At 39.7% G+C, this 27,426-nt stretch overlaps 1 protein-coding gene across 1 annotated transcript in view; it reads right to left on the bottom strand.

The window, feature by feature from the left end:
* Positions 1 to 4,035: 4,035 nt before the first annotated feature.
* Positions 4,036 to 27,426, bottom strand: part of PSMD14 (proteasome 26S subunit, non-ATPase 14) — a 76,315-nt gene continuing 52,924 nt past the window's right edge. The window contains exons 8-12 of the mRNA XM_061608648.1: positions 19,176 to 19,283; positions 15,217 to 15,291; positions 12,000 to 12,125; positions 11,118 to 11,180; positions 4,036 to 6,550 (exon numbers count right to left, since the gene is read on the bottom strand). Of these exons, the coding sequence (XP_061464632.1) occupies positions 6,452 to 6,550; positions 11,118 to 11,180; positions 12,000 to 12,125; positions 15,217 to 15,291; positions 19,176 to 19,283 (471 nt within the window). The 3' untranslated portion in view covers positions 4,036 to 6,451. The remainder of the gene's footprint in view (positions 6,551 to 11,117; positions 11,181 to 11,999; positions 12,126 to 15,216; positions 15,292 to 19,175; positions 19,284 to 27,426) is intronic.

The following is a 27,426-nucleotide window of genomic DNA, read 5'->3' on the forward strand; positions in this document are numbered from 1 at the left end:
TGGGGCCTTGTCCCCCCCCCCCCGGGGTGGCATTTTTAGCCATAGAGTCACATTCCCTCGTGAGGCACCTTCCAGGGGCTGTATGCCAGCCTTGGATGGGGCCAGAGGCAAACGTTGGTGGAGCAAAAGATGGGATGCTTGCCTTTGTACCATGCAAAATCCAGAGGTTTTCTATACACGTGTATCTCTCCATCCAGGGAAGCAAAGGCATCATGACAGATACATTCTAGCCAGGCAAAAGCACCTGAGGAAAACTGTGTTAGAGGGGTGTGGCCTGAGGGCCAGGTAAAGAGGGCTGCATTTGCCTTTTGTGGCTAAGGTTCCCGATCCCTAGGTTAAACTTTCCCCCACCTTTTTTTTTTCCTGAGAAACACCACCAAGCTGACAGGGGAATTGCCCAGAGCTTGCAAGGGGAAGGGGGTGATCTTGTCTTTTGATGGGCAGAGCTAGCTTTTAATCACAGTGAACCATTTCCCAAGGCCACTCCAATCACAGTAATTTGAGAGAGGGATGTTGAAATCATGGAACACGTGTTCCAATGAACCCTATGACCGATGCCGTCAGGAGTCATGTACTCCCAGCAGGGTCACCCATGGCGGTAAGGTCAAAGGAGAGGAACCAGACAAAGAACGATCCAAGAATGTTCTCAACGGCAGAACAGGCGGAGGATAACAATGTGTGTTACAACGGCTGTGAAGGCGGATGAAGGCTGCAGCAGATAAAGGACTTCCAGTTGTCGTGGTATACATGCCATTGGATCAAAGCCTTTTTCCTGTCAAGATTGTGTGTTGATCGTGGTGCGCCGATCTCCCCACGTAAAACAAAATCACGCACAGGTGTCTTCCATAACAAAAGTCCCATGGAAAGACTTCATTTTGGAAGACAATCTTACTCGGTCATGAGCGATCGCCAAGCAAGCTAGTTGAAATCATGGTTCAGGTGGGTTGCCCTTCTCCTCTGAGTTTTATCTGTGAGAGCAGTGCCTAAGAGTTGGAATTAGACCATTAGGGTAGCTTGCTTCATTCTCAATGTTTTTTTCCTAGCAAACAATTAAAAAACATACTTCTTTTTTCCTCATGGAAGGTGCTCCCACGAAGGAGACAGGGTGGTGAGAAAAATCTGCTGTTTCCAGTTTTTTAGCATGATAGGCCTTGGACCTATTTGTCTGAAGTTTGGCAGGTTTCTTATCCAAGACACCTTTCCTCATGCATCTGGTTTTCAGACACAAAAAAACTAGAACAGGAAACATTTTTTTATTTTATTTTCCCACTACAAATTGGTAACATCCACCAATGGAAAAGGAAAAAAAGGGACCTGGGAGACCAGGGTTTGAATCCCCACATAGCCATGAAGCTCACTGGGTGACCTTGGGCCAGTCACTGCCTCTCAGCCTCATGAAAACCCTATTCATAGGGTCGCCATACGTTGGAATCGACTTGAAGGCAGTACACACACACACACACACAATATAGTCAACAGGGATGAAACAGGGCTTTGGGTTTAACAGATCAGATTCAAACGCCAAAAATGAATTGAAACAGATCAGGCTGGTTCCACATGTTAAAGACAGGGGATACAAGGTGAATCTTGTGGTCACTGCATACCCCCAATATATCTCACACTAAAGTCAGAAAGGAATTACTTTCACTTGCTTTCGAGACCAATAAATGTACTGAAACCTTCCCCAACCTGGTGCCCTCCAGATGTTTCAGGCTACAACTCCCATCAGTCGCAGATATCATGACTGTACTGCATGGGGTTGATAGGAGTTTTAGTCCAAAACATCTGGAGGGTCCCAGGTTGGGGAAGACTGATACACTGGTCTGCTGTAGGACTTTAAACCCACTCCCTATGTATACTTATTTGAGAATTGTGCCATCAAGCTGCTTGAGTCATACCTCTGAATAGACTCACATAGCACTGGGAATTCTAATCCAATATATCCGTATTGCAAACGAACAGGGTGGTCTTTATTCTGGACTGGTTAATCTAGAAAATTGGTCTCCATCTCTCCCCTACTGCTTTATTGTGGCCTAACAGATTGCCACAATGGAATTTATCCCTGAACAGAAAATTGTTGCCCATCTCCTCATTACACAGACCTAGGTCTGCTAAGCTTGAGCACAGATGCTGAAAGATGAGCCTTTAGACCATAGCCCTATCTTTAAAAGAGTCATATATGCAGCTCATTCTTCTAATGCGGCTGCAGTCTTATGCACCTTTATCTGGGAGTAAGGCCCATTGAACTCAAGTTGGCTCATTACCAGAGTGGGGTGAGGAAGGGGGTGGAAGAGATTCAGCAAAGCCCAAGAGAACTGTTATGGATAGCATTAAGTTTAAGTTGAAACCGAGTAGTGTTTTGTATTTTTCTCTTTTATAGGTCACAAGGACTTCAGCAGTTATTAAGATCACTTTTTAAAATAAACACATCTGCAGGCTTTGACACATGTATTAGCACACTGACCGATGTGCATTGAGGATAAACTGTTTCAAAACAGAGTGGTCTTTCAAGAGCAATTTGTGATTAAGCGCACAGTCTGCTGTTTGATGGATGAAACTAAGAAAGCCTAAGGCCTTGAATGGTCCCTTTGGCATATAAAACCATCGCCATGATACATGGGTGTGTGTAAGAGGGTGTAATCACAGGTGTGCAGAGACACAATTGAGATGGGTTGCTCTCATGCACGGTACTCCCGCTTGCAGCATAAAATATCCCTAACAAAAGTTGCCTCTTAGCTCTGTCCTGGATGTGAGTGGGCAATACAGCGCTGGAAAAGTTGGTACATGCTTGGAGGCTGAAAACAAAGTGCAGGGAGGAGTGGGAGTCACTGTCCTCAACCATATCTCCAAAATGTGGCTATTCGGTTTAGAAATTGTAGTATTGTATTGGTGGTAGTATTATTGGCAATATTACCTAGTTGAACAGCATATATCATTATCTATATTCTTCCTGCATACTGATATGCAGCTTATGTATCCCCTCCAGAGAAGGGACAGGTGGAAGAAATCAGCCACAGCTGGCTGAGTACCTGGGGCCCGGTTCTGCAAGGCGTGGCAACCTGCAGCACAGGAGTCCAACAGGGAGAGGGTGGTGGTAGTAGTAGCCGAGCAGCAGCAGCAAGCAAGCAAGATTACTGCAATGCACTCTACGTGGGGCTGCCTTTGAAGACGGTTCAGAAACTGCAGCTTGTGCAAAATGCAGCGGCCAGATTGGTAACAGGGACGAGACGGTCCAAACATATAAAACCGATTCTGGCCCGCTTGCATTGGCTGCCTGTATGTTTCCGAGCTCGATTCAAGGTGCTGGTATTGACCTATAATGCCTTATAAGGCTTGGGACCACAATACCTGATGGAACGCCTCTCCCGATATGAACCTACCCGTACACTACGTTCAAGATCAAAGGCGCTCCTCCGGTTGCCTACTCCGAGGGAAGCTCAGAGAATGGCAACAAGGGAAAGGGCCTTCTCAGTGGTGGCCCCCAAATTATGGAATGATACTCATGACGAGGTGCGTCTGGCACCAACACTGTTATCTTTTTGGCGCCAGGTCAAGATTTTCCTCTTCTCCCAGGCATTTTAGCATGTGTTCTATATTGTTTTAAATTTTTAAATTGTGTTTTAAATTGTTTTTAAAAGATGTATTTTAAATTGTATTTGTTTTTAGTTATTGTAAACCGCCCAGAGAGCTTCAGCTATGGGGCGGTATACAAGTTTAATAAATAAATAAATAGGTATTAATTGCAGGTGACAACAGTGACTGTTAAAAGGAAATTTCAGCATTCATTTGCTTTATTATTACTCTCTAAATCCCGAATCATGAGGTTCACTGGGTGACCTTGGATCAGTTACACATTCCCAGTCTAATCTACCGTACAGGATAGTTGTTAGGAGGATAGTATGAAAGGGGGTGCATGTTTACCAACTTGAACTCCTTTGAGGAAAGACAAGATATAAATGTAATAAATAATGAGGCATGCTTGTAAAGGGCATTAAATGCAAATTGCAATGAGGTTGTTCAACAAGTGTACATTAGTAGAGACATAATTAACATTTTTAATAAGGAAATTTGGCAGTTCTGAAAGATGACAAATGCTTTCCAAAGCTATGCATGCCAGGAGATATCTTGGATAACAATGGTTAGAAATGGCAACAATTCTATCCAGTTGTCAAAAGCAGGCCAAATGATTACATTTAAAAAGATTCACATACTTTCAATTCAAGGTTAATAATCCCATAACTTCCTGCAAGACAGCTGAAGCCCATAGATGAGCTTCTTCCTTCTGGAAAATATTTCCCAGAAGTACACTGACTCCAAGGTACCTTATCTAGTACTAGGTTGGAACTGGGGAATCTGAACACTGACAGCTTCCCATAATGGAAGCCTACTGTCTAACAGAGGAAGAAGGAAGAGCCACCAGACTGAATGGTCCTCTTCACCTGCAGCCTCCAATTAAATTAAAAATCCTTTGCATCTTCAGGGCTGTGTGTATTTCTTAAAAAGAGAAGAAAAGAGTATAAAAAGTTATGCCTAAGTAGCGCAAGTTCTACAACCTGCATAAAGTTTGAGTATTTGCTTATTTTACATTATTTATTCTGATTCAAGTAGTCTAGATGAGATATAAAAACTGGGGTGTTGAAGTCTCGCCCTCAGACTACTGGAAATCCTGCTCAGCTCTCACCTAGTATCTTCCTGTAAGAATAAATTATTTTTAACCCAAACAGAAAGCTAAAGATTGTATTTTGCTGATGCGTATTCGAGACAATACATAGACAGCATATATGATAATAGCTGCTAGAACCTTGTATGCTAAATACTGAAGTGCCCAAATTTTTAAGAAGTGGACATCTCCTATAATGGCTAAACTTACATATTATCTAAGAGTGAAAAAACCGGACAAATGGAATTTTGTATTGGTAAATTTGTCTTATTTTATTCACTGTTGAATTGATTATAGCAAAACTTCATTTTACAAAACTTTATTTTCAGTTACAAGCCTCTCTTAAGTGAGTCTTGATGGTTTCCTCTTTACTTATGTTTTAAATACTTGTTTGATTTCCCCCTTAAGATATCATTGTAAATGTGTATTTTTCAGTTTCTTTTAACAAATAAAAAAATGCCCAAAATAATTTGTGAAGGCATGTTTGTGATTTTGACGTCTCAGCATACATTTGTAATTGTATTTACAGAATGAGTTGACGAAGATTTCTATATTTTATGACAAGTTTATTTTTAATAGGTTTGTTACCCTGGGATTGTGTACACTACACTTTTTCATTGCCTTCCGAGATTTTTTACCAGGCATTGCCCATAAGCTTTCAAGGCTTTTTGCAGTCATAAGAGCAAGGAAAAAAACTGGAAAGAAAAAAAAGGGACTGAAGTCTTTGAGATGCTGAATTCTGCATATTGCAGAGCGGTTGTGAAATATACAGAAAGCTCATCCTAATTTAAACCATCTATACCAGGAAGCTTGAGCCAGTTTCATGATTAGCCTATCAGGATTTTAGCAGGATTAATTGTTTACATAGCATTTGATGGTTTGGCATGCTTCTTTTCAATATCTTGCTTCCCCCCCTTTCAGGGATTCATCCCATAAAGATGTCCAAGCTAGCTGCAGTAAAAATGCTCCTCCCCTGCTTGCCCAAAACTACTGCTCAAATTAATTCATATAAATTCTTGAAAAACGAAATTAATGCCAGCTATCACCACTTTTCAGGTTTTTTTATTAGTGCATTGCAGAGGCAATTCAGTCATTTTGCAATAAGGTGAACAGACCTGATCTGTGGTCAAAGGCTGCATACACAGTCTCAAGTCTGTCTGGAAGCCACATCCTTCTGATCTGAAAAGCTCTAATCGGTGGGGTGGGGGATAGAAACAAACTCATTGCTGAGAAGTACTTAGAAGCTTTCTATAGTATCTCAAGGCTGAGCAAAGCTCTTTTAAATATTTCTGGGGCTTAGTCCTTACCCACACCAAAAGCAACAACTCTGTATTAGTGCTTCCTATGCAGAGAAGAGATACTTACTAAAAAAAACCATGCCAAAGGAATCCATATTTTGTCAACTTATTGAAATATATTTCTCTGCTTGTTGAACTTTTTACAGCATTGTCAACAACAGACCCTCCACAGTTCATGAATAACACTAGTAGAACACTAAGTAGGTTACATAAAAAAACTACAGAGCAATAATCAATTTGCTGGTTTTCTTCTAAATATTAAAATGAAAAGAAAAAAACCCACATTTTAAACTCAGTTCTGGAACTGCTCTGGAATTCGTAAGGATCCTGACATATAAACATATCCAAAGAAATTGCACAACTGAGATGAAAAGGTGTTGAGAGTGATGCTCTTAGACTGCAAATGATGTCACTGACATCCAAATATATCTTAGTTTCAGTGCTTGAAATAATGGATGATTAGAGACTGGAAACAGCATTTACAAGCAAATCATTATTTAAATACAACAGTATCCAACATAGCTGCTAAACACTGGACGATGTTGCAAGTCATCAGCACATCCACATGTTCTTCTAAATGACGTTTGGGGTCCTAAAATACAAGTAGAAAATTATCATGCATAGACGTTATTGGAACATCACATTGGCAAATAATTGTTCTGAGTTTCTGTTTGATGGCAGAACAGATGCGGTCAATAATTAAATCTTGAGGTTCTCTTATGCAAGCTATTTGATGTAGTTTGTAATAAAAATCTTGGTGGAACCATTAGCTGTTATGCAGAGTGAGGCTGCACAGTGTTATATGAACTAGGGCTGCAAATCAATAAACAGTTACCTGGAGTAAGTCCCATTGAACACAATGGAGCTTATTTCTGAGTAGACACGTATTGGATTGCAGCCTAAATCTGTTGCTACCATGAAAGCGGCATTTTGAACAAATGCAGGAACCAACAATAAGCTAGATATACTTCACTTTTCATTAATATCCCGAGACTGGTGGGAGATTCTTGTGCCCATAAAGGCAGAAGGCAATGATGTAGCTCCCTGCACTTTCAATAGCTTTCCCATTCATTGCAGAGGCACGAGCAGCTCTCTGTATGCAAAGAAATCCAGGTAAATAGGGAAACCAACACTGAACTGAAAGCTCTGTGAGGATGCTGGAATGCACATGGGATTCTTGATCATGGAGTATTATTATTTATTAGTTTTCTTATCCGCCCATCTCCATGAGGTCCCAGTGTGGGTTACAAGCATTAAAAATACAATATTAGAAACAGTGCATGTGTACAGGGCTCCAAAAACATGAACAATCACTGTCTACACCTGTTTTGAGTCACACACAATGCCCTAAAATTACAGTACTGTGCCATTTGCACAGTGCTGCTTTTCTATTTTAAAGGGCACCCATTCAAAGCCTGTTCAAACATAGCAGTTCCCCCTTGTGGTTGTTTTATGGTAGTAGTGTTAAATCAGAAGTGGTGGTGCTGAGTTACTACAGGGTCCTGCTGCTACAATATTTGCCACTGCAGACTATGCTTCCCATGTTGATCCTGCTAGTTGGCACTATGGAATCACAAGGATCAGCATGAGAATAGTCATAGCCAAGTAAGCAGGGTTTTGTTTCCCGCCCCCCCCCCCGCAAAAAAAAAAATGTAAAACAGCCTCAGAGGATGCAATCAAGACTGGGAAGAGTGGCTGGAAGAGAACAGACTGCGTTACACTTTTCTTTCCTATAATTTGTCCATTCAAAATCATACCCCTCCCCAAAGTGCTTTCCCTTCTTCAGAGAAGGAAGCTGCCCCTCCCCCACACCCCCATCTTGTTGTATCCTCCAAGACTGCTTTTCATTAAAAACAACAAAGAAACAAAGAAACACTGTTGGGGAAAATAATCCGGTCCTGCTGTCAAAGGTAGTTCCACCCTTGTTCATTAGCCAACTGTATCAGATTACAGTTGCAATCCTATACCCACTTACTTAGGAGTAAGACCCACTGAACTCAATGGGACTTACTTCTAAGTAGACATGTATAGGATTGCATTGTAAAACATGTTGTATTATTACCCTAGCAAAAAAGAAAATTTAAATATCTGGGTATGCAGCACATTACAAACAATTAGCGATTTTCAATAATCCATTATAACAACACTCTCTCTTTCTTATTCATTTATCAAGTTTATTAATGAAATCTGGGCTCCATTGACATCAATGGGAGCTTTGCCATTTGCTTCCAATGGAACTGGGACTTCATCCCATGTTATTTTAAGATATCCTCACTCAAAACAAAAGTGCTTTCCAATTAAATAAATGAAAACAAACCATAAAATACAGATAGGGGGGGAAACATTGAAGTAAAAAAAAAACCCTGATGCTAAAATGCTCTTTTTAGAAAATTTTGATTTGCAAACAAGTAGCACACCCATAGTGTGCTACTGAATTAAACATTATTTCTGTCCACTCTTGGACTGTTTAATTCGACTCCACGAAGGAGCTTTGGAGAAAGGAGGATTCTTCTTCTGCCAAGCTTAGTTCTGCTTTCCAACAAAAAACTGACAAATAAGTAACCCTATGATTGATCTCAAACACATACTAAGCTGCAATCCAATACACACTTACCTGGGAATAAGTCTAATTAAACCCAACGGAGTTTAATTCCTAGTAGTTATGTATTAAATTGCAGCCTAGGGTATTTTTCTGAACCCTCTTTTTTCCCCCAGCATCAAACATTGTCAGAACAAGACCAGTTCTTCTCAATAGTTCTTCCTATTGTCCCAAGTTGAAACTTTCAGGAGAATTTTACTTATTACTTTTGTATATGGCCCATCCAACCAAGTACTCTGGGCAGTTTAAGTAAACAACGAAGCACAAATACAATTCACACTAAAAATCCAAATAAAACAAATCACAAAGGCAAAAGGCCCAGCAGAACAACTCACATTGGCCTAGATAACAGCCAAAGCGATTTAAACCATTAAAGCCAGAATAAAACCCAGTAAAGGGAAACGTCCAAAATCTGAAGCGCCCACGAGACTGCAGTTAAGACGCCGGGGACAACAAGAAGTCTTCCTCAGAGGCCTTACAGACCTCAGTGCCAGGCAAGCTTTCCTGGAGAACATTCCATAGGGGGGGGGTGCCACCATTACAACAGCCTCTCCTTAGTAGCCGCCCACCAATCCTCATTAGGCAAGGGAACCTGGAGAAAAGCCTCCAAACAAGGTCTAAGCAGGTGTGTTAGGGAGAAGGCAATTCTTCTGTTAATCTGGCCCCAAGCCATCTGGGAATTTAAAGGCTGGAAAGAACCGCATGCATCCAAAATAGCTCAAGCAAGATGAAAGATAATATGGGATCTGTGGGTGAGATAACTAGTCCATTCTCCCTCAACTTCATTTATTCTCATTAATGGACTCTACCCTGCATTTTTAGTACAGTATATTAAGGTGGATTTCCCCACACTCTTTGCTTGGACACTCCAATATTTTATGACACTAGGTAGCAAGAAGATAACATCTTCTGTTCTATGTCCATAATTATTTAGAAGTATAGTGTTGTGTTCCAGTGCTGTAGTTCTGTTTGTGCATCAGACTTCCATCTGCACAATGGTACTTCCTTTTCCTTCCCGCCCGTTTGTAGCCCCTCCTTGCAGGGCCAGTGCCAGAAGGCAGCCAGGTCAGGCCCTGGCCAAGGGCCTCTATGGCCCAGAGGGGCCCCTGAAGGGCCCCTCCTTAGGATGGGAGGGTAGTGCTCCTGTTCCACGATCCGTAGCAGTGTCAACTCCTGACCTTGCCGCAGATCGCAGACAGTGAGCTCCCAGGCCCCCCCATACCAACCTCAGGCCTGCAATGCCCGTTTGCATGCCCCACCTACCTTTTCTGTTGTCTTGAATGTTGTGTGCACTGCACACACATACCTGCCATCCACCAAGATGGTGGTGGAGACTTCCCTAAGGGGCTCATGCCCCTGCAGCCATCTTAGTGGATGGCAGGCATGTGCACATTTAGCATAGCACTCATCCATATCATCAACCAAGATGGCAGCAGTGGCACTAGCCCCTCAGGAAAGCCCCTGGCACCACCTTGGTTGATGGCAGCCATGCGCACACAGTGTGCACAGCATTCAAGACAACAGGAAAGATAGGTGGGACATGTGGGTGAGCGCTATGGGCCTGGGGCAGGCTGGTGCCCAAGGGCCCAGTCATGCTTGGTACTGGCCCTGCCTCCCCATGTCCCCTCAGAATCTCCTTAGAAGTTTGGGGGTCCCTACAAAGCAGATTTTGAGGGCATGGGGGGAGGAGAGGAAGGGAAGTCCTGTTGTGCAAGTGGAAAGCTATTTGCCCAGCACTGGATTCAACCAAAAGTAAAAATAAGTACTGCCTCTTTCTTCAAGGAAAAGCGTTTGGGATTCCCCCCCCCTTTTTTAAACCCACCAACATTCTGGAGTATTGCAATCCTTTAGTTTTTCCCTTCAACAAAATGGCCGTATTTGGTCAAGACACAAAAAGAGTACATTTGATCTTCCAACTCACCCAGTCCTAGACATTCCTGGATACACATTCTGTGCCCTGAAACTCATGGTCATGGGACCCAAAACTGAGTATTTGCATAGCACTTGATAATGTTCAAAGATCCTTATAATGGCCACAATATTACACCATCTCTTACTTTCAGGGAGTTTTCAACTCTTTATGACAGATGGAACAAGTTCAGTGGGTCTTTGGTTGAAGTGCAGATCTTATAGTAACAATCCCAAATTACTGTCCTGTGACCCAAAGGAAAACCAGGCTGCTTATGGACTTTATGTATTGGTAATGGCTGTATTTTTTGTGCTGATAGCTGGATTTTATAGGGATATTCTTGCTCTCTTGGCTTTTCTGCTCAAGTGCAGGAATACTAGTGAAAACCCACTGTGTTTAAGGCTAAGATGCCAGATGGTTTATTTAGGCATAAAAATGTACCAAATGAAACGGTGGCAGATGCCAAATGACTATTTTTTGCCCCACCCCTATTGAGACTATCTTAAGTCAAAGACTTCAAATAATTGGTTTCAGTGAAAGTAAGTGCACCATTTGTAAGGAGTTAAGGAGAAAGAAAAATCATCAGCATGTGACTAAACAAAAACACACAAAACATGTTATTTCACGTCAGTATAATTCATTACACCTCACCTGCTTGCCAACATTTTTTATTGCCAGCTGTTCAGGTGTCATCTTATCTTCTTCTTCCACAGCCTGTGAAGGATATGCAGAAAAGGTTAGCGTTTGAGATCTTATTAAATCAGGAGCTCCTCCAAAATTAAAGGTTCTTTTATAACACTGATGCTGAAGCTACAGCATCACTTTAAGCACTACATATCCAATGGAAAAGGAAGCTAACTTCAGTGATTCCAGAATGGCACCAAGTCATGTGTGTTATGACAACAGGTCCACATTTCCTTCCCCCTCCCTGCAGACAGTGCTTTCTTTGCTACTGGAAGCGGTCTGAGGTGTAGTTTTTACATCTATAGCAGTAACAACATACATGATCCTTCAGAGTGACACAAAAATAGAGACACTTTAAGAGCAGGGGCCTAAATTTTGACAGAAGGGGAGATGGAGGAGGGACGAATGCAACATGAGTAACAAAGAATATACAAGTGTCACTGGATCTTACTCAAGTGCTTCTGATGTGGTAAGCCCTTTTCCTACTCTAAGCTTACACCATCTTTATACTAGAAGGTCTTCTTTGTTGTGTACTTCTGTACAGGAGCATTCCCCTAGCTTTAAAATAAACAGATGCCTGGAGCGTTAGGGCTAGCTCCGTTCTAAAATAATTCATGTCCATTTGTAAGACACTTTTAATTTTCAAAAATGTCATTTCAGCTAGTTTGTTTCTTCTCATTTTCTTGGTTGGGTGTGTCCCCAATTCCAGTGCTAAGTACTTTCATTTTCATTTTTCTGAAGGATGAACAGCTATCCCAGTAGCACATGTGGATTGGGGGCACACATTGACTATCATCTGGACAACCCTTATATCACAGCAACTGCTCAGGCAAAGGCATAACATGGTACCTTGTTATAGTTCTTTGCTAATTCCAGCATTTCCTTCACTACTGTTTCATTGAGTTTGCAGTGTTCACTGTAGTCTTGAAGGGTTAAACCTTCCATCCAACTCTTCTTATGTAAATTGAGCAACATCTGGGGGAAAAAGTCAACAGAGTTGGTCCAATCAGTTAAGTATTACTGACTGTGGAAGTGTTGGCCGCGTTTAAGGGCAAGAGAACAGGTATTAATAGTTGTGGCCTGTACATAAAACACAGCTATGCAATAAACTCTGAATTGTAAATAACATTAGTAGGACAGATGAGAAATCATGCAGATATTTGATGTCTATCAGGATCTGTAGCAACCAACAGCAAGAGAAAGGAAAGTCTGTGGTGATGGAAAGTGTTTAGAACACTGTTGTCAAGTCTGAATTAAGTGGGGCTACTGTAGATGACTTTTTAATTCTGCTGGTTGACTCCTCACCCCAGAATTGAGTATCCATTCCCTTGGAGATCGTCCAACGAGATAGAAATTGTTTGTTCTATAAGATAATTGTAAAATTTGAACCCCCCCTCACAGGGGGATTTGTAAAGACCTGACTGAGTGCTAAAAATAGTTTGTGATCTTGTGGTTTCAAGCCTTCTGCCAAACTATCAGCTTCCAATACATAATTGGTGTCAGAATTGCAGAGGTCCTATTCTCAGTCATGAGAATGAAGCCATGAATGTGCAGAGAAGGACATTGGACTGAAACGGATGCTTGCACACTAGGTGAAGACTGCACATGTTAATGGAAAGAGCCTCAAATCCAAAATCTTCTCTTGTCACACTTGGCAATTATTGCTATCACCTTTACAAAAGTCCTTGCAGTGCAACGAACAAAGAAAAAAATTCCTCAGGTTAGTTCTAAGGTCTAGACTCCAGCATGTGCAGAGGAAAGAAGGATTTGCCAAGATGTGATCAAATATAAGTTTCTTGATGTCTTGAAAGTGCAGGTCTATTACACAAGCATCTATGCTAACACAACAATCTCCCATTTCATCAAGTATGTTCCCTGTGCATATCAGGGCATGGTTTTTCTGTCTGCTTTTAGAAGTGGCAAATAATTTATCATGTAGTTCTTGCAAGCCTTAGAGTTGGCTCTGAGTAAGAAGGATAGATTCAGTTTGAATGCATCGCTTTCACGAAAACTATTCAACTGTTATGTCCTGAATACTGACTTTAATTTCTATGCTCCTCCCCACAAAATAAGTAGCGTGGGAGGGTATTTGAACAGAGGAAGAATTAAGTTGACTCAAAGGGTAGAATCTAGCTGGTGCCCTTGTGCGTTTGATCCGGCTGTTCTGCCCCAACTAGGCATTATGTTAATTAAAATACTGCCTGGAAGCTGGTAGGTAGAATCCTCTTTAGTAAATCTGTTAGCAACTGATTAGGTCTGATTGTCTGTTATCATGCCTCAATTGGCTGCTCCTGGAAAGAGTCTTTAGTTTTGTGTTTGGGGTGGTTCTTTCCAGAAGGAAGACATCTTCCCTCAGGCCTGGTTCTCCACAGCTTGGAGGGCTTGGCTGTGCATTTTCTTTTCACCACACATCCATTCTACCACCTTTGCTCAAGTGAATCTACTATTTAACATCTCTGTGCAATTAAGTGTTTTATTGCTGAATTTATTAGTTGCTGTTCAAGATTACATGAAAAAAATAGAAGATATGAGTTATATATAGTGTGGATTGGACCTGGATTTATCTGCCTGGATAGACATACAGCTCAAAGTGTGTTGAGGCGAGAACACCAGTGGATGCTCTGCTAACACTAGAGGGCACCTCCCCCATCCAGCAGCCCCTAGCACCTCCCCCCCCAAAAAAGTGACTCCAGAGAGCTAGGGGACTTTCTAGAATAGATGGGAGAATCTGCTAAAATCCCCTCCTCCTCTGTGGGTGGAGACATTAATTGGATCAAAAGCCCTCCTGCTGAGTGCAAGGGCAGCAACTGGATTCCATCAAAAACGTCTACTGCTAATGATTATTTATTTTTATTTATTTATTAGATTTATATCCCACCCTTCCTCCAGCAGGAGCCCAGGGCAGCAATGATGAACAAGCCAGGTGGAAACTATTGAAGGTATCATAAGATTTTGCACTGGGGGAAAATTAGTAAAGTTTGTAAGTTAGAAAAGAAAATAGTAGGGGGAAACTGGTACAGTAGGGTCCTGCTCATACAGCGGGTTATGTTCCGGACCCCTGCTGTAAAGCAAAAACCGCTGTAAAGCAGATCCCATTGACTTACATTGACCAAAATGGCACCCGGCGGCAAAAAAACACTGTAAAAGCACAAGCACTGTAAAGCGGAGCCTTTATACAATTCACAACCGCTGTATTAGTGGAACGCTGTAAAGCGGGGCCCTACTGTACATAGAATTCTCCAATGACATTTTTACTGTATCGTTTGAAGCACAGACAATCTCCATAGTTGTAATGGAACCAAACAAAAGCATAGTGTGCTAGAGGAAATTATTAACTTGCCCCAGAAAATTTAAGGGAAAATTCTAACTGGATCATACAAAATTTATGCTTCCTTGAAACAAGGATCTTATCATTTATGTCTTTATAAACATGAGGGCCGATTATTGCAGTGCAGTTTACATATGACTGTCCTGGAAATTTCTTTGGAATATTTAACTGGTGCAGAACGTTCTACATTGCCATCTTTATAGGTACTGGAAGGCATAAGTATATTCAATTTGTACTATAGCAACTGCACAGTATGTTTGCTTTCAGAGACAATTCAAAATACTGGTTGCGATCTTTATACCCTAGGGAATACCTCATTCTCTACACACAGATCAGTAGGACCACAGAAAGAGAAGATAGCTTTCAGATATATGTAGCTTCAAAAATAGCCATATTTTCCTCATAATTTAAACAAAGACGTTTCTAAATTATCGACTTTAAGACAGACTGATCATCACTAACAACTTATTTAGCATTCACTTGTTAGACATGCAAGTGACTTCTGGAAGAGTTGCAATATTCTACAATGGAGTTCAAACTGAGGTTCATTTGGTTGAGGCAACGCATCTATATGACATAAAAGGGGGAGAAAGTGACAGAAATGACAACAAAAGATTTCAGTAAGTCAAAATTCAGATCACAACACTGGAGCATGGTGTCAGTTTAAACCATTTGCAATGACTTTAAAAAAAATAAAATACTCCGAACAATTGAAAATACTCTAGGAACAAAACTTGCCTTCTGTTCTAGTTCATTCTTCCTGTAGTTGATAGTAATGGAGTAGTAATGTCGATTTAATCCATGAATTAAAGCCTAGGAAGAGAATATTTACAAGGAATAAATAAAAGGCACTTGACCACTTCTACCTAAGATATGCAAGAGTCAGATTAAAGTCTAGAAATATGGACTTGATCTGTGAGTTCACCAAAGCTGCACAAATGTACAACCACAAATTACATATCTTATATATCTTAGTGCACTTTATATCTTGCTATAAACCCATCAAAAAACAAACACACATTCTTAAAGGGTACAACAGAACAACTGGTGGACATTTGGGTAAGTGAACAACAGGCCAGAGATGACACAGGGTTTTGTTTTGGCTAGAAACTGGCTATAAGTTATGATTAATAATGTATTCTGTCAACCATAATGTTAATTTTGGTGCAACTATGCAAGACACATCTTTTAAATAGTGATAAGCAAACCAGAATAAGACCATATTCATTATAATATAATAAACAATATAAACTTTCAAAAGGAGTATTTGTCTCAGAGGTCTTATAAATAAATGAAAGTTAAATAAATGCACGCAACTAATTCTGACTAGGATCCAAGAAATATATCTCCACAAGAGAGTCACACCTTCAACCAAGACTTGCTGATTTTTTTTTGGGGGGGGGGGAGAAGGGGATAGCTTTTGCCTGTTCTGGTGCAGCAGTTTCCATGGATAAAAAGATAAAATCACTTTTAAAAGCCAAACAGCAGCTTGTCTCTTTGATGGTGGGAGCTGCTGCAACAAAACCCTGTACTACAAGAGCTGTTATTCCACATGCAGACACATAACTATTTGAATCCTGGCCTCTGTTGCTAAGGGTTGACACATATTAATGGATGGTAATTTAAAAGAAATGTTGGAAATCTACAACAGGTTAGGTTTGGGCTTGGTATAAGTAATCTATAGAAGCTGGCTATGCTTTTAATGGGTGATCAGAGCCCAAGGTATTACTTAACTTTCTAAAAGAAAATAATAATGAAGTATGACACTTTGGGGTTTGCCTGAGAGGTCATTACATACTGCCTTGAAAAGCCCAGTAATATATTCTCTAGAAACAAACAAGCACAGGCTTGCCTGCACCCAATCAAAAACATTAGTGGGTTCTTCCCATACTCATTATGGTTTGTAGCTTGCACAGATTCAAATCGAGTAATATATTTCTACCTTATTAAACAGAAATTCTTTTGTTTGCTTGAGATTGTTAAGCTATTCTACCAACATACATTGTGAAGTCTGAGGGGTTTAAACTATGACTAGATATAAAATCTCCAGAGTGAGAGTAAGTGCTGGAGCCGACGATTCCAACTCAACAGTGGTTTTATGCTGTTTTCAAATGCAAGGCCAGTGTTTACAGCATATGTTGCTATTCGTGCTCCTGTAATTAATCTTCAGAGAAATAATTAGGGTTCTTGGTGGCAACTATCTGGGCCTTTTAAAATTCATTTTAAAAAGAATATATATATATATATATATATATATATATATATAATGATTGCCATTAGAGTGTGAGAATGATAACGACAAAGCATTAATCATTCATGAGGGAATGCTTGTTTAAGAAACAAGATGCTTTCTGTATGGAGGTCTGTTTGCAACCCATTCTGTATCATGAGGAAATGTGAACCTACCCGTACACTGCACTCATCATCGAAGGCCCTCCTCCGGGTGCCTACTCTGAGAGAAGCCCGGAAGGTGACAACAAGAAAAAGAGCCTTCTCAGTGGTGGCCCCCGAACTATGGAATATTCTTCCTGATAAGGTACACCTGGCGCCAACATTATTATCTTTTCGGCGCCAGGTAAAAACCTTCCTCTTCTCCCAGGCATTTTCAGCATTTTAGTAGTATTTAATATGCATTTTAGTATCTGTTTAATTATGTTTTAATTTTTGATATCTTTAACTTATTTTAAATTGCTTAATATGTGGTTTTAATTGTATGTTAGATGTTTTTACCTGCTGTGAGCCGCCCAGAGAGCTTCGGCTATGGGGTGGTATAAAAATTTAATTAATAATAATAATAATTAATAATAATAATAATAATAATAATAATTAATACCAGGCTTTTATTCATTTATTTTAATTTAACAAAATTCATATATTGCTTACTAGAATAAAAGATCTCCAAGCAGTTTACAGTAGAAAGTCTTTAATATTTAAATACGCACTAAAAAACAAAACATGAAAAGGTTACATAAAAATTGTATGTAACTTGACCTGTAAGCTTTTTATATACAGAACAATGCATTTGAAGTTCAGTATTCAGCCTGAAAAGACAATAGACAGGAATTCAACTGACTTGTTTTAACATTTTCTCTCTTTACAAGTTAGAGCAACAATGATGCCATTTACATACATACAGAAAAGACAGAGACTAACATTTTCTAAAGTCTTTTCAATGCTTGGCTGCATTGCTACATGGTCATTCCCTACAGCACTTCCCTTGAGTAAATTCACTAGCTCTTGACTTAATTAACTACAGTTAAGATAAACTAGGATCTCCCTTAACTAGGGTCTGTTAAGCAACTTCACATGCTGATTGAAATCCTGGATAAGTAGAAAACCTGGTGAGCATTAACTGCAGTTAAGGTCAATGCTGGCAAAACTCTTAATTGCAGGGACGAGGGATTCATCTGAAGAAGGGCGGATGGAAAGATGAATCCCCGGCTTGATTAAGATACTTGGTATGTTACATCTGCACTGTCCCAAAATAGGAAGCATAGAGAAGACAGGAATTCTGAAGATAAAACATTCCATCAGTGTCAATGGAACTTACTTTCACATAAGTATAGCTGCAATTCAACTGTAATACTGAATTTAGTTTCTGAAACTTTTAGGGAAGTATTTAAGAAAAAGAAAAAAAATCACATATATATATATATATATGAATATTACACCCACCTTGATTCCAAGTACATGTGCTTACTGGGTAGACAACTGCAATCATAAATACATTTACTTGGGAGTAAGTTCCATTAAAATAATGGAATTATGGTTTTGGTTCAGATGGTTTTGGTTCAGATGTTACTTTGGCCCCAGGGTTCTATCTAGCTAGAGACTGATAGTAGGCTCTGGGACCCTTTCACTGGAAGGTAGTGGCAACTGATGAACTTGGGAGATAAATGGGATCACCCAGTTTATCTTCAGCCCATGGTCAAAAGAGGATGCTCACGAGCCCATTGGCTTGTACTTTGATGACACTGCAAATCAATCCCAGGAGGTAAGGAAATATTTGAAAAGGCCCATTTTCTGTGGTGCCAGGACTACAGTGCTACAGGGAGGGAAGCCATAATGCGAAACAACAGATTTGTTGAACAGAGATTCTGGAGTCAGCATCAATATTCCAAGTAATTAGTTTGATGACTCAATCAAACTGCCCTTATGAACTCATATGAACAACCAGGACCAACAGAAAAAAAGCCCAGGAGCATCAGTGTTCAAAACACTGAAATAATTTATTTTATCACTTGTCTAGAATCTTCATATGATCTCTGGAATAACAGCTTCTTGTAACAGGGGCACAGCAAAGGTAAAAATGAGCCACTATGTACATTTTTAACGCCATATCAAACCTCACTTTGGCTGTAATAATTAGATCTCCGTAGTAAGATTTAGTATTTTAGAAGTATCAGCATTTTGCAAGTATTATTTATTCCATTTGTCTATAAACAGCTTCATGTGCAAACATTTCAAAGCAACGTACAATAAAATGAAATATGCTAAAGGCCCTGCTCTGAGTAAGCACAAGATGAATATGAGGAATACGGGGTACCACTAAGAGAGACTCATCTAATGACGGGTCTATAAAAGGTTACATTCATAAAAAGAGTGTGTGCACAGAATGTATTAATAATATATATCAATATAGATATATTATATAGATATACAGACATACATATGCTTACACCAAATACTGAATTTACCTGGATAGATGGCTTGTTTAAGTGACCCAGATTTGAAGTTGTTTGTCTAGGTTCATGTCCCAAGACCATCATATTAGCATTGATCAACCTGAAGGCATCAATAACAACCTGTAAAAACAAGACGCCAAAGTCAATTCTTTGTAGAAAATGCAAGTGATTGCACCAAGTAACAGTGGAGAAGTCACAATCAACTCACATCTGTTTTTGGCCTTTTCCCAGAAAATTATTTAATTATAATATTAATAAAAAAGAACCACCTGCTGTCTCTGTCATCAGCACACTAACTCAGCCGAGTATTGTAAGGCGACACCAATTATTACATTTTTCAGGCAGTTGGGAAAAAATAAATTTTAAGTTTTATACATTCTTATTTTGATGGCTTAAGTTTACCTATATACACGCACGCACGCACGCACGCACGCACACACGCACGCACACACGCACGCACACACACTATGTAACTTTAAAAACATGTTTGTCACCTACATCTTACCTATTCAAATTGAATGACAGGGAGACTAAACCTGAAAGTGAGCACAAGCTAAGGGACTATGTTTAAAACCCAGTCCTGTCACATCAATTATACTATTGGAATACTTGAAACGACAACAAAATTATAGTCAGCAAGGCACTTTCCCCATGTAGTCCCTTCTACAGATGCTTTTTACTCCCTGCAAGTAGGAAAGAGGCTATAAACTGTCGGATGGATTATGACGACCTTGTCAGTGTCATGGCCAGGAGCAAAACAGAGCAAAAAAAGAAAAGAAAAAAGGAGCGGAACAGAAATCAAGGTCACTCGCAACAGTAAATATACAGTGGACAACTTTTAGTTTATTACTTAATATTTTTGTATTCCCGAAGAGCCCACAAATAACAAGACACAAATGTTTCTCTGATTTTGCCTCAGATGCCTTCAGAAAAGACTCCGTGTCTACAAAATATATTGTGCAAAATCTGAGGTGGGGCAACAGACACCAAGACCACAGCGCTAGAGCCAAGTCATTCCTCAGTTAACCCTTAGTCCTTCAAGCCAATTTTCTTAGACTAGATCCAGTGTTCTCAAAACAAAGCTGGTGTGCTCTAAAACCCTTTATCTCACTTCAGCTACAAATGCACTAAGGCTACAATCCAACATTCTAACTAAGGCTGGGAGTAAGTCCCACTGAACCCAGTGGAACTTACTTCTGAGTAGACATGGATTGCAGCCTAAGTGCCTTTAGGCCAGCCACTATCCCTCAGCTCCCAATCCATAATAAAAAATGGAAATGGACTGCCTTCAAGTCGATCCCGACTTATGGCAACCCTGTGAATAGTGTTTCCATGGTAAATGGTATTCAGATGTGGTTTACCACTGCCTTCCTCTGAGCCTGAGAGGCAGTGACTGGCCCAAGGTCACCCAGTGAGCTTCATGGCTGTATGGGGATTCGATCCCTGGTCTCCCAGGTCGTAGTCCAACACTCTAACCACTACGCTACACTGGCTGTCTAATCCATAATAATCGGCTAATAATAATGGCCTATTTAACAGGATTATTTACTAAGAATGTGTGAAGCACTGCAAAGGACAGGAGAGACTCTCAACCTTACAGTTTCACAGGAAAAGTGTGTCTGTGAAAAACCCACCGTATCTTAGGAAATGATAGCAACACACAATTATAACAACACAAAACCACACATCTCCACTAGGGGAGCACCAGTGGCAAGTTAAATAAGATGTACATGTCATCACCATATGAGGAACTGCCATTTTTTAATGCTTCTTCTAGCACAAGTGCTTTCTGTGCAGAAGCAGCACTTGAATCAGACCATGAGGCCACGTTAAGCACGAAGTCAGAAGTACCAATGAGACCTCAGAAAATGGAAATAAATGGGGTTAAACACAAATCCCGAGGCTAGGAAAACAAAAAATTACTGTATCTTGATTCAATCCATAAACTACGAAGGGTGGTTGACCCTGCTCTTCAGCTGCTGCCCAAGGGCAGCAGACAGGCGTTTAAATTGTCTGGAACAACTTTTTGACAATTACATATCCTTTAAGGTTACATGGCAACAGAGAGGAATAGCAAATGCATAAGTATACACTTTGCTGGCATACTATGCGATGCAAGCCTTTCTTCACATTCAACACTGCCATAAGGGCAATGAATAACAAATACACATACAGTATGAATTTTCTTAAGGCACCATAAATGTCATCTACACATTCTAACGCTCAGCAAATTAAAAGCATAAATTGTAATCCGGCATCCAAGGTTTTCTTCAAGCCCTTGTAAATAAATGACACATCGAATCCTAAAGTCCTGACTGATTAACAAAGCTCTCTCATCATCATCAAGTTAGAGATAAAGAGGAGAATCCTCTCTACATATTTTAGCTCATGTAGTGCTCATCTTGCATAACCTAGTGGAGTTACTGGAGGATCTACTAATGGTGGTAACAATAGGCAGATGCACAGTGTAGGCTTGTATCAGTGGTTCTCAAACTTTTTTGGTTCGTGGCACACTGTAAAACATATAAAAATTTTCTGGCGCACTTCGTGTACAAAATTAAAAATATATTAATATATTTTAAAATATGAATAAAAATAAACTATAGAAAACTATTACTTACCCTATACAAATGGGTTTCTTCTCATTTTTAAATATACTTTCATAATATTTGAGGCACACCTAGCCACCTCTTAGGGCGCACCAGTGTGCCTGGGCGCACCGTTTGAGAATCACTGGCTTATATTAACTGAGAAAGGAAGTTCTGTAGCTCATGGGTAGAGCACCAACTTTGCACACCAAGGGTCCCAGATTCAATCCCTGGCATCTCCAGTTAAGTTTTGGAAAGACTCCTGTCTGAAATCATCTACCAGGCTAGATGGACCAATGATGCAATTCCGATTTAGGCAGCTGTCTGTGTTCTTATACAAACAGCAAAACTATCAGAAGCAGGATGTTGGGGGGATGGGTTTCCCTTTAAGAATTACAGGAACAAAGCACCAAAACAGCATGAGCCAAATTTATGAAGGAAAGGTGTCTTTTGATTTCTAGAACTTGTACAAAGTGAACCAAACCTTCAGGAGCTGATTGGTAGATTTTATACCATGCTCAGCCCTCTCCTCCACCTCACGAACTGGGTAGCTCTATCCCCAGGTCAAATGGGTTAATACCAGGCCATCTCTTTTCAGGAGTGTGCAAAAAAGAACTATGATTTGCACATTAGTACTTTAGAGTAATTGAAGTTTTCCTATGCCAGAGGTAACTGAAGCCACTAAGAATCTGTCTTTTGGTTGATTGGGGGATATCTGCATATTCCTTCTATCCTTATGATTATCCTGCCTAATTAAATCCATCCATCCATTTTAACCTAGCATTGTAGTTCACTTCAGGATTTTTTCCCTTTAAGAAGTTCACTTAGGCTTCCTGACTGTGAGATCCAAACGTATGCTTCCTAGCAGAAGCAACTTAAAAGAGAAAAATTGAGGATGCATAAGAGGTGGTTTCAATTTAAATCAGATGTTTCAATTTAAATCAGATTTTTTTTAAAAAAAATTAATAAAATAGTAAATTTCTCTCTCATTCAATTCTTATTATATCTTATTATCTTATATCAATATCTTATTATAAACATGCTAAACCTACACTTACAATCTCATGAAAATGAACTGTGGCTCTATCACACACACATACATTGAGTTACCTACCAATCAAACATGGGCATTCATTTCAGTTTTTCATCTCATGAAAATGTCTGCCCAGTCTAACTACAAACTTTTGCTTCTTGGAAGTTCTGGACTTTCAGTTTCTGTTGCTCTGACTAAAGTTACATTTGCAAAGGCACAGGCTGGATGGGAATGGGGTTGTTGTTCTGGGCTTACGTGGTGGTAGAGCTGCACCACGCAAGGCAAAGGAATTAGGGCAGAGACAATATAGAAAAGGACAGCTGGAGGCAGAGTAGAAAGGAACACTGGAGAGGACTGGAAAGAAAAAAGGGAGGACGTTATTTTAGTACAGTCCCAGCTTCCCCCCCCCACTTGTGCCACAGAAGATCATAGCTTCTGGGCGTAAGAGAGACCCTATCTGGGAATATTTTGAAGAAATTCCTTCCCTGGGCAAAAAAGCAAAACATGCAAAGTGTGAACAGTGCAAAAAGGAGATGCAGGGACTGGCTGCATAAATGATGACACATCGTAATGAAACCTGCTTATTGGGAGAAAGTGATGTGGATGAAGCTGTGGATATGTCTGAAGAACAATGTGGATCAACTGGTTGGTAAATTCAGTAGTAGGGCCCCACTCATACGGCAGGTTACGTTCTGGACCCCCGCTGAAAAGTGACAACCGCTGAAAAGCAGAACTCATTGAACAGAATGGCGTGCGACACCCGAAAACCACCGTAAAAGCGGAACAAGCGCCATATGAGTGGGGCTTTAGTCTAATTGTGTCTAATTGAGACCGCTGCATTAGCGAAACGCCGTAAAGTGAAGCACCGTAAAGCAGGGCCCTACTGTAATTCACTTTGTATGCACTGTGGAAATGCATCATTTGTCAAGACTCTCCATGCCTTTTAGTATTAGTGTTATTCAACAAGCTGTTTGCTATGTTGCATGTTAATAGAAAAAAAAGCTTAGCTCCTTGTTTAACCAGTTAACTGGGTTTGGAATCTATAATCCAAGTTTACAGTAGAGAAAGATGCAGTTATGAGTTGCCACAGGGTGTCATTTTCTTATTTTATATTGCAGAATAAGCCCCTTATTTTGGAACATCATGGCAGACCATCATGGTGATGCTATAAATCTATTTCCTGTTTTACTTCAGCATAACTCAGCTTCCCTGGGGAACTCCATTCTATACTTGTTTTCTCAAAAAACAAGCATCTGCAGCTTGATACAGGCAATATTATGTACTATTTCCTAAATTAATAAAAACCAAGTTATCTAAACAATTACACAAAGTGTACCCTCCTTGAAAATGCTATATTAAGTTGTAATTTAACATGTTTTAGTAATCAGATTTGTGCCACTTTATAAGAAATATATGAAGAATTGTGACAAACTTAATTTAAATAAAGGGTTTCTCTTGGCGATTTAAATAATGATTTTAAATCACCTTGATTTAAATCAATCCACTTTGCTTTGCACAATCCTGATGAGAAAATATGCATGCACTTGGAAGTTTTGGGGGAGGGGGTGATGGCCCAGGACAGGGCATTCTCTGTTGCAGTTTCTAAGTTGTGGAATTCCCTCCCCAGAGATGTGTCTGGGATCTTTATTATGCAGTTTCCATTGTATGCTGAAGACACACCTTTTTACCCTTGCCTTTGACATCTGAGAAATATATATTTTAGGACCCACCCTATTCTTGTGACTGTAATTGTTTTAAACTGTTTTTAATATTTTAAATTGTGTAAACCGCCTGGGACGTTATGGTGAAGGGCAGGTAATATATTGAAGAAGCAAACAAACAACTCTTGGATTTATGGAAAGGTTGCCTCTTGGCTGTTGTCTCTCAGACAATATTATTCCACATATCAGCTGATAGAGAGGGAACTACATTCACAGCTCACAGTGCAGAAACATCAGCAGCGCACATCAGCAGCGCACACCCCTGCTGAAAGATTTGTGTGTGTGTGTGTGTTTTGTGTGTGTGTGTGTGTAATTTCAAGAAAGAATAACACTTCTACTCCCGGTACATGCAATGGGAATCTAGACAGATTACCTACATGTGGAAAATAGTTTCCATGCATGGGTTTCCACACATGGATTTCCCTTGCTAGTTTGGGGCAACTGTCTGACAGCACTACAGCAACTAAGAAAGCTTAATCTTGTAGAGCTCTGTGCCAGCTTTAAAATCTAATATTTTTATATAATGTTAATTCGTACCAGTTTCCCAAACTCTTGAAACAGCATTTGAACCAGATGTTTTAATTTATGAACACCTGCAAATGCCCAACCACAGCAAAAAGGGAGTATAAATAAAAAGTAAGCAAAAACATAACTAAATATTCTACGCTGCAGTTCTCTAGAGGTTTACTTGATAGGAAACAACACAAATAAAGAATTTACACCGAGGAGAAAGATACAATTACTTGGCAGTGTATCAGATTCAAAAGGTGCTTCATATTTTAGAGTACTAACACTTACACTCCTAGAACGGATTCTGACTGCTCCACTAGACAACATGGAACCCATCCAAGACTGCAATGGCATTTTTTTAAACAAAATTGCTTCGTCTTGTATTTGAGCTCCATATGTACTTTTCAAGATAGATCACTGAAAATGATGCTAAATAAATGGCCAAACATCAGGTTTTGTAACTCTGTTATGATTATAGTGCCCCATTTTTGCAAGGTCATGTTTGGGCAAAGTTTATGGGAAATGCCTTTAGCCATCTAGTGGTTTGCTATGGAACTACACAAGGCACAAACACTTTTGGAACCCAGAACAGTCATTCAATAGCCTTGTTTCAAATCATTTCTACGTTGCTGCTTGAATGGAGTAAAAGCTGACAATTCTAGGTCTCAAAAAATGACAAGTGGTCTGCCTATTTCATTGTGCTGGTCATCAGCACTCAGATAAGTCTCTGGAGAAAATAATACCGGCTATTATACTTGCGAACTGCAACTGTGTAACGGCACCCAATTTTGAATTAAGGAATCATCATTTCTTATAAACTACTGGACAAAAATATGACTTGAGTGACATTTTCCTTCTACTTAGCAGCATCATTACAACCAATGAGAAAAAGAGTATTTTAACTACACTAAGATTAAAGGAACTCACTGTGATCACTATAGCAACTGTCTTAAGGAAAACTAACATGCTCAACAACCTGCAACCTAAAATTAGATCTAGGACGCAATAAAAAGCATAAATGCAGCAACACACCCTACATTTTGATTTCTATGCAATCTTATAATTGCTTTTTTTGCGCAGCAAGAACAAACGAGTCCCTTCTTTAGAGAATCGTATCAAAATAAATAGGCTCATTAATGTCCAGTGCACTAATGAGCAATGGATGAAGGAGGTGTTAATTATGCTACAGTAAGATTCAAGGATAAAGCCCTGGTGAGCACTTGGATATATGCAGTACCTCAAGCCTTCTTTCGGTTTGCGTATTTTGAAGTTCAGTGTGATGCAGTGAAAGCAATGCAGTCACCTTATATTTAGCAGTGGAAACTTTATGGCCGTAAGCAGTTGGAACACAGATCTCACAAGGGTCAATTCAAGAGGAAATAAATTGATATTACTTCCATTTATGCAAGTATCTGAGAGTGTTGCAGACCTCTTAAATTTCCTTTGACCACAAGGATTTGTAATTGCATTAAAATGCAGCCTAAAGGCTTAAATGAAAATTGCCTCTTCCTGAGAAGGGGAATAAAGAGTGAAAAAAAAAGTATACAGATCAAGGTGACTTTTTATTATTATGAATTGCCCTATACCGAAATTCTTTTCACCAACTGGACTATTTAATCCTGCCTAGTGCAAGTGCCTTGAGACTTTGCAGAGGTCACTTCAACAGTAGACAGCTTATAACAAAACCATTAGCGGTTTGGCTAGCTTAAGGAAACCTCTTACTTTCCTTTTTTTGTTTATTATCACTGCATGAATCTGCAGCATATGATAGTTTATAATTTCTCAGGCTTGTTAAATTCATGTTAAAGGTCTGTTTTCTTGTTGAATAAATTTTGTTCATATAATGCTGCCTATTTCATACAGTGAGTCTTTAATAGCACCTTTGGTCTATGCGCAACTCACAGATCAAAACAGAGGACTAAAATAGGGGTTGATGATGCTATTTACATGTGTGATTCCTGCTGTCTTCTTGTTAGTAGCTTTAATATAATAGAAGACCTTGTCTGTTTTGTAATTAACACATCTTTACTGGAGAGATATTTGGAAGTGATTGCTGTGAATATACTGGTTAGTAAAATAAACACAATCACACACCACTTTCTGTTATCAGACAAATTTGTGAATTGTACACATTATACTCCAGATCAACAAACTGTGATATAACAGCCAAGTAGAAGACACATTTATATAACCTTATATTTTTCTGAAAATGTGTATTCATCCTGACCTTGCAAATATAATTAGTTTGTGGGATGCATGGAATTCAGTACTAGGGATGCTTTAGTAATCGCAGTGACTGGAAATAGGTATTAAATATTTGCAAGCTGCCAATATAAAATAAAACCTGCGTCTATGTGTACAGCTGTGTTGGTTTCAAAACTGTATGAAAAACAGCTACATTCCTTATTTGT

This window comes from Rhineura floridana, chromosome 2, assembly GCF_030035675.1.
Source record: "Rhineura floridana isolate rRhiFlo1 chromosome 2, rRhiFlo1.hap2, whole genome shotgun sequence".
NCBI lineage: Eukaryota > Metazoa > Chordata > Lepidosauria > Squamata > Rhineuridae > Rhineura > Rhineura floridana.